Source organism: Trypanosoma rangeli, assembly GCF_003719475.1.
Source record: "Trypanosoma rangeli strain AM80 chromosome Unknown Tra_15.4_contig_00439, whole genome shotgun sequence".
Classification (NCBI taxonomy): domain Eukaryota; phylum Euglenozoa; class Kinetoplastea; order Trypanosomatida; family Trypanosomatidae; genus Trypanosoma; species Trypanosoma rangeli.
Window position 1 is genome coordinate 5795 of NW_021706178.1, and position 7904 is coordinate 13698.

Sequence of the window (7904 nt, forward strand, 5' to 3'; positions counted from 1 at the left end):
CTACCTTTTCTTTTGTCTTTACGTGCGCTCTCTCTCTCTCTCTCTCTCTCTCCCCCCCCCCCCCTCTTCCTCCCTTGTCTCGTTGTATTGGCCACACAGAATATGGTGACCGTTACCGCCTTGCCACCGTAACAGCTAATTGGAGTCATTTCCCCGGATTTTTCTCCCCTTTGCACACAAAAGTGTTTTTTTGAAGTTGTTTTTAAACGCCTTTTGTCTTGTTTTTTAACTCGTAGAGGCCGTGCCGTGCCTTTGTTTTTATTTCTTTTCAGGATAGAGATGAAACCATTTTTTTTTCTTCGTCCTTGTCGTTCACGAGAGGGGGTGGGGTGGGGTGGGGTGGGAGGTAGAGAGGTCTCCTGTGCAGATACGGGAGCGTTGTGTGCGTCCCCTCTCCTATCTACTGTGCGCAGAGGCACGTGCACGGAACGATGATGATGATACTAATAATAAACACCTGTGTATCGGGAAGGAGATGATGTGTGTAGCGCGCAAGACACATACATGTAAAAGATATTTAAAAAATAAAAAAAAAGATTGCTAGGCGCCTGTAATTCTACAGATCACGTGCTCCTTTACAGCTGAGAGGGGCATTTTCCTATCACAGCAAGCCCTTGTTGCAAGACTTGCTCAACAAGTGACAACTTTCTTGACTCCACTAGCGGAATAAAATCATATGCCCGAAGTATATCCCCGAGGTCAGACAAGATGTTGACGGCGTACCGTAAACAACCGGCGGCAAGATACACGTTAAATATGGTCTCCCGCTTCTTTTTGGTAATCGTCTGCATGTATCCACGAGCGCAGCAGTACTTGTCCAGTATCCATCCTGGTGTGGGGAACAGTGACCGCATTTTCATTGTCATATCGCAAATGCCCATCGGACGCGGAAGTAGTGTTACAAGAGCTAAACTCGCCACGTCAACCAACGGATCACCTGTGGAGACGGAGGTAAAATTCATAACCCCAACAATATTCGCTGGGTACTTGTGCCTGCCTTCAAAAGAGCGGTAAGAGAAAAGAAGATCTCGCAACTTGAAGTCACCGTGTATCAACACAAGCTGCTCCGGAAACGGGATTGACTGATTTCCCAGCTGTGTTTCGTCAAAGCAGTCCAGCAGCGCCTTTGATAAGTGCTCCAGTGTCTTCGACTGAAGTACATATGAGCCATCCAGCAGTTTCGCAGTGCCCACCACCGCCCTGTACTGCACCACCAAGTCCTTTATAATACCCATTAAGGGGTGAATGGAGCTGCCCGTAGTACCGCTGCTAGGGGCTCGTTCCGCTCTTGTCTGTGACAAGAAGCGTGGGGGTGGCATCGCATGAATTTTAGATAGCATCTCCACCGCCTTCATAAAGAAAATATAAGGGTTGAGCTCAACGTTGATGTGCTGGCGACGCGCCGAATAAGGGCGTTGAATTCGAGGTTGAATGAGCTTCCGCATGTCAGTGATGGCCTCACCCTCAACAAAGCGGCGCAGCGAGAATCGATAGCCACACACTGCACAGGAATCACAGTACAATAGACACTTTGCAATGGGAAGATTGGAATTTTTGTAGAGGTACCGCAACATTTCATACTCCGCACGGATGTCAAGAGTGTCATGCGGCATAGGGCCACGGGGTTGCAAACGCAGCACGTAACTGCCAGTGCGAAGGGTGATGCGGTACGTCTTGAAAAAACCTATTCCCCGCATAGGCTCAAAAACAATGGGACCACAAGAGGTGGCAAAGCCTGGATTTTTAGCAAGCTTCAAATTCTCCGTGTGTGTGCTAGGGATCTCAAGCGGAAATAACTGTGGCAGGTACTGTGCGCAGTAAAAGAGGATGGCGTCCTTATCATCCTCGTCAAGAAACTTTTTGGGATCAAACAATCCACGTGGTTCACAAGCATCGCAGGGCGGTGGGGGCAAAAATAGCAGATTGGAGTTGTAGTCATGCATCTCCTCATTGATCCATGAGGTTGGATTTCCATTTGCGTCGCGTGGTGGCTTGAAAAGCGGCGACACGTCCTTTTTTACCCCCGCCGCCACATCAGCCCAAAAAGGATCGAGTTCACCCACCATACTCAGTGCACTCAGCACGTCCTCGTACACGTCATACGCCCCATTCTCAATGTAGTAGACCTTTTCAAAGGGGTTATCCGAAAGATTGCGGGCGGTCTCGCAGTTCTCAAGGGTGTCATCAAACAAGAAGATGTGTGGCTTCACGTCATACTTAAGGGACTCTTTAGATATCATACGACTTTTCATCGTCGTCTCAATGGCGTGGTAAAAAATGTCGGGAAACGGCTTCCGTTTGTGAAATGTGTAACTCTGCACAAAAGAATCAAAAAGACCATTTATGACAAACGAAGACCTTCCACCGCCTGTACCATAGTCAATCGGGCATGTTGTGGGAAAGTTTGACCACTTCATATCGCTCGTGCTATGTGACATCGCTTTACTCATACGTGCGTACTGCCCCTCCACCTCCCATGTGTTTGTCACCACCACAAGGCGAATCTCCTGCTGACTTTTCATACGTAAATAGTGCAGAAGATTCAACACATTGCGTCGGGGAGACACCTTCTCGATTGTGCACAAATACGCCTCGGGGTCCATCAGCTCCCGCAGCAACTCCTGCACCAGTGGGTCAGCAAGGAGTGGGTGGCGATTCCGTATGGGCGCCACACGTGCGGGATGCATAATCTGCATGCACTCTAGCTCCTCCACGTTTTTCTTAGCGAGTGCTTTCAACATAATGTCCATCTCCGCGTAGTACAAAGGGACAAACTGTACACGGTTAATCTCACCCAGTTCCAGTTGCTCGAAGGCGCACCTGGTGCCCCGCACCTTCTCCGTAAATACGCGGATGAGAGAGAAGAGGTTGGAGTAGTTGTGTGCCAGCAGTGCGGGGGATTCGTTGCCCACAAACTCAACATGATGCGCCTCCGCACGCTCAAAGACGCACCGCATCAACGTCTCTGCGAGACGTCGCATCGCCGAGTATGGGGATGTCGTCAGAACCCCCGCGACGCCAAACATCAAAATAACCTCCGCAGGCATTTTTTACCCTCTTTTTTTTTGTCTTTTGTTTTTTTTTCGTTTTTCTGATTTTTATTCTTTTTTTTGTGTGTGTGTGTTTGTTCTCTGAAGCAAATAACGCTTTGTTGTGGACGTTTTCCTGCTATCACTCACTCCACCCGCCAAGAGAAGACGAAGGAGACAGCAAACCCAAGAGAAAACATCCCACATACACACACACACACGGCAAAAGCCGAGAGTCCACAAAGGAGGAGATCGCTTATTTGAGGGAATAAATGTAGCAAGGTGCAAAATATGAGGCCAAATGAGGCGTCAACCACAACAACAGCAATGATGACATTTAAAGAAGAACAACACCAAACTAGTTGCTTGCAAGCTTTAGCAGAACGTCATCACAGCATGTTTGCTCGTTTGTCTCTCCAACACACACTTTTGTGCTCCAAGTAACAAGGCAGACAGCGCCTTGTCATCACCTGCAGCACTATGTGCCAGATCCCAAGCGGCAGCTTCATTTATGAGATCTTCAGCTGCAACACACTCACCCAGGACAACATGCAACAGCCGTGCAAGCAGCTCTACAGAATCAAAGTCCAGTGGAGATGCACACTGTGAATAAAAGGTTGTCCTCCGTGCGAAGGCGCCTTTGCCGGGAGATCTACATCGAGTTCGTAGTGAAAGTAAGGCACGCGCACACGTTGAGGACAAAGGAACGTTGGTCCCGTCAAAGTACCGTTGGCAGGCATCGTACCACAGTGCCAGCGGCATGGCACCGCTGTACTGCCCAAATGCCAAAAGCTCTTCCCATGTGCCTGGAGAGTTGTGTCCACGGGTGTAGTGTCCACTCAACGCAGCCGCACGCACAGAAGCAAGCAACTGATGCACGGCGGTTCCATAAAGTCGCTTCCACTCTCGAAGAGTCAATTCAGGACAAGACGCTGGTGGAGCAAGGCTACATAACAAGAATAGCAGACGACACAAGACGGCTTGATTGTTGCATGTAGAAAACTGCAAACGAGAGAGCAAAAGAACCACGTGGAGATGTCGCTCAACCGCCCCTGTATCAACGGCCAAGACTCCACCTTCCATCATTTCGCACACAAACGTGGAAGTGTCGCTTAAACCAAGATCGTAGTTTGGCGCATGCGACAGCATCACCAAGAGCGCATCGACAGCGTCCACCACCTTTAACCGTGTAACCGGAGAGGCACGAGCTGTCTGTCGCAGGAGAGCTATACCAGCACACGTGGCGTGCGACACCTCATCCGCCGCGATTACAGGGTTCTTCACACCACTTGGTGGGTCGCATGGGTCCAATACTACTGGACAGGGAATATATCTCTTTCTGATTGACTCATCTATATTAAAGGCGACACGCCGCGCCGAGCTACCCAAAAGAAAAATCCGCATCGAGTGACGAAGTGAAGGCGCCACAACATTCTTAAGCGTTGCAAGAATCCCTTCCCCCACCTTTAGTGTCAGCAGCGCAGCACGCTGAAGAGACGATTCTTCTATCATGCAGGAAGAACGCGCCATGCTGCGCAAAAGGGCAACCATATGCTGCGCGTCAAGTAATTCAGTACCGTCATCTGTAATCATGCGTTCCGCTAGTGCAGTCATTGTTCGATCCATCACCTTTTGTTCCAGCTGTTCGACAACTGTAGCAAGAGCGTGGCACGCTTCGCTTTTACTCTCCCGTAATTTTTGGCCTCGCCGGGTAAAGGGATGTGTTACCAAATCAAACAGCTCCACCCACCCTTCCAGGATGAGCTCCACGTTGTGCTTTGCATTAATATGCTCCACAGCGTGCAGTAGAGGTTTGTCAAGCGCATCACGCATGGTGACGATGCCGTCATAAAGACGATCCCCTGCATGAGTCTGCCCCTCAGTCAAAGCCTCTAAAAGCGGCTGAGCTCCCTGAAGTAGCAGAAACCATGAATACAGCAACGCGTCAAATGTCATTGTTTCGTCCACAACTGCCAGACGGGCACGTTCAAACACACACCGCAGCAACTCCCTGTACTCCTGTTGTAGACGCTCCACTTTTGCTAATGGCGTGTCAAGATGCCTCGGAGCTGTAAGAAGGACATGTAAGACATTCAAGCGTTCCATCTGAGCTTGCAAAGGAACAGCTGTGTGTTCAGTTTCCTGAATGGAATAAAAATAATCCAAATCCTCCGTGCATTTCTTCAATTCCTCCGGTTCCTTAGTTGGTTCAATGGCAGACGCTGCCTCAATTTCCCGCTCCTCCAAGACCCGCAGCCGGTCGACGAGGGACAACTTCCTCTTTACCTTCATCTTTTCCTCCAGTGGGCGGCTCCAGCTCGACGGGTCGTATGTGAAATGCTGATGTGGCCGAAATGTATGCTTTTCATGCCACACAAATGCGTTTTGGCGGTCCTGAATCTCCTCGTCACGTGTGCGGTCAGGGCTGAGTTTGCGCCTCAGCAGACGCACAGGAACCGTTAGGGCGGTGGGCGCCCACTGCGCACGACGACGCGTGAGGCACCTGATTGTCATTTTTTCCCGCCCCTAGCCCTTTCCTTGGGGCAGAAGGTAAAAAAAAAAAGGTGGAAGAACGGCCGGAAGGCATACGCAACAAAAACCACAAAAACGAGAGTCAAAAAGAACGGTCGCTTGCGTGTATTTGAAGAGGTGGCAGCATCAGCGGCAGCGGCTCCCGCGGTTTTGTTGTCAGATAGAAACATGCGCACGCCACGGTTGATGTTCGATAAAGAGTAATACAAAACGCATTATTATTATTATTTGTTTATTTATTTATTTTCGTTGTTAAAGAGAGGCATACAAAGAAAAAAAGGGGAAAAAAAACAAGTAGAAAACACGATATAAAACAACTATAAAAATAACAACAAACACAAATTAATAATAATAATAGACATAACTATGCCTTTACATAAGCACTAAAATATAACGACATACATCAAGTTTGAGGAGGAAATAAGCACCATCATACACGCTCAAGACTTCGCCACTCATTTAAAAGTTCCTTCATTTTGTGCTCAAATTCACTTATAAGCCGGGAACAGTCATCATCTAGCTTAGCCAAAGGAGACGCGGATGCCAAACTGTTGTTATACGGAAGCGGCGACACAACCTCCCTCAAGAGATAATTCCCTTCGTACATTTCTGTGCCTTCCGCTAACGGTGTCGTATTGGCGGCCTCCAGATGCGTCGCCTCAAGTGGCGGTGACAAACTGTTGTAGCGTTGCTGCGACCCCTCAAATATCTCCACGCTCCGTTTGTTAATGCGGGGAACAAATGTGCACTCCTCTTGGCGCTTCTCGAGGAGTTCTCGCTCGACCTCCCCCAATTTCTGTCGTCGCCGCGCCAGGCAAGCCTCCTCTCTTGAAAGAAACATTTCTAACTTCAGTTTAGACATTTTTTCAGGCGGTGTCAAAGGCTGTGGTGCAATCTCTTCCCGTTTTTCCTCACATTTTTTTTCGCCTTTCAACCATTTTACGTGAGAGCCTGCATATCTCAGGTGTGAAGGAGTGTTCTTCTTTTGTGCGTTCCTCCAGTTTGCCGCGACGCTCCCGCTGTTCCTGTGCTTTTATGTAAAGCATTTCCGCCGCCTTGGAAGCGCTGCGAGTGCGCTGCTCTCCACTCCGCCCCCTTGCCGCCCCCGCCTTCCATGGAAAAGATGGTGCAAAGTATGGCTTCCCTGTGAAGCTATCGCTGAGTTCGTTTTGTCGGCACTTCATTGTCAGCTCGTGCAGTCGTTGTCGCCGCTCTACTTCCTTCAAATAGAGGCGCTCGCCAATGTCTCCTTCAGTTTTCTCCGAATGCCGGGCATTCACGTTAATGTTGGGTCGAAACATATGCGTTGGAATGGACAAATTCCCGGCAAATCGAAGGGCGTATCGAGCAAAGTGCGCCTCCCATCCACGTATCGGGCCTTCGTGTCCAGCCTGCTCTGCCATGTGTTGAGAAACCTCGTTGATCACAGGAGGCTTAATCCGTCTCAGCTTGGCCATCTCCGCCACTTCCCGCAACTGTCGAACATGCTCCTCCTTTTTATCCAACCATCGCTGCTGTCGCTCAGCAAAGTCCTTCTTACAGCTGCGTGTGCTCCCCCTTCCCGCGGCAAGGCGCTGCTGATCGAATAGGGCTTTCGCCACCCGATTTGCAGTGAACTTTTCAAATGTCTTCAGTCGTCTTGCCTCTTGTTGCAGACCCTTTTCATAGAGACGTTCCCACGGTGTCGGTTGCTGCTGCTGCTGCTGCTCCTTCTTTTCATCTTCCTCTTCCCCTCCCTCCTGCCGTAACTCCTCCACCTCCACACTTTTTGCCTCCTCGTCGTCCACTTGTCGATTCGCGGTCAGCAAATCCGAAGTGGGTGTAGGCAGAGCCGACGCATCATGCGCAACGCCTGTCGAAGACATGCCACTTTTCCCTTCGCATACATAGTTAATCATCATTCATCCATCTATGCGCGCGCACGCACACAAGGAAGGCAAGAAGAAAAAAAAAAGAAAGTAAAACAGCAGGACCTTCGCCATCTCACAAAAGGCAAGATAGCGGAGAGAAAAACACATGACAAGAGCGTCGTTTCAACCCATGCCTCCAGAGAGAGAACGACCCCGGGAGTCGCGATTTGACCCACACCACCAGCTTGATGCATTAATGTCACGGCAGTTTGAGTGATGGGAGAAAAACTTTTCTCTCGTTCTCCCTTTCACACATATGCAGAAGATATATATATATAAATATGCATACAATAAAAGAAAAAAAAAGTCTCACGTTACCTCCATCCTTTCCCAAGAAAGATAACGTAGTCCCCTCACAGGTTCCAAGAGGGTGGAAGTTCATGTCTGCTTCACTCCTATTTTCCCGCCTAAACAAACAAAAACAAAAACAACT

General features: G+C 49.3%; 4 protein-coding genes across 4 annotated transcripts, besides 5 other annotated features; all 4 read right to left on the reverse strand.

Annotated features, from left to right (window-relative positions):
* The first annotated feature begins 27 nt into the window (after positions 1–27).
* Positions 28–52: a microsatellite.
* A 523-nt stretch (positions 53–575) lies between these two features.
* Positions 576–3047, reverse strand: TraAM80_08613 (transferase; the record flags this gene model as incomplete). The annotated part of the gene is made up of 1 exon (XM_029385356.1): positions 576–3047. One exon carries the CDS (start codon positions 3045–3047, stop codon positions 576–578), a length of 2472 nt encoding a protein of 823 aa, XP_029234839.1.
* Positions 3048–3058: 11 nt separating this feature from the next.
* Positions 3059–3112: a microsatellite.
* Positions 3113–3231: 119 nt separating this feature from the next.
* Positions 3232–3250: a microsatellite.
* A 154-nt stretch (positions 3251–3404) lies between these two features.
* TraAM80_08614 (uncharacterized protein) lies at positions 3405–5543 on the reverse strand (the record flags this gene model as incomplete). The annotated part of the gene is made up of 1 exon (XM_029385357.1): positions 3405–5543. The coding sequence occupies one exon, from the start codon at positions 5541–5543 to the stop codon at positions 3405–3407; it is 2139 nt and encodes a 712-aa protein (XP_029234840.1).
* A 232-nt stretch (positions 5544–5775) lies between these two features.
* Positions 5776–5807: a microsatellite.
* Positions 5808–5869: 62 nt separating this feature from the next.
* Positions 5870–5918: a microsatellite.
* Positions 5919–5991: 73 nt separating this feature from the next.
* On the reverse strand, positions 5992–6423 carry TraAM80_08615 (uncharacterized protein; the record flags this gene model as incomplete). Its single annotated transcript, XM_029385358.1, has 1 exon — positions 5992–6423. One exon carries the CDS (start codon positions 6421–6423, stop codon positions 5992–5994), a length of 432 nt encoding a protein of 143 aa, XP_029234841.1.
* Positions 6424–6472: 49 nt separating this feature from the next.
* TraAM80_08616 (uncharacterized protein) lies at positions 6473–7426 on the reverse strand (the record flags this gene model as incomplete). The annotated part of the gene is made up of 1 exon (XM_029385359.1): positions 6473–7426. The coding sequence occupies one exon, from the start codon at positions 7424–7426 to the stop codon at positions 6473–6475; it is 954 nt and encodes a 317-aa protein (XP_029234842.1).
* Positions 7427–7904: the final 478 nt, after the last annotated feature.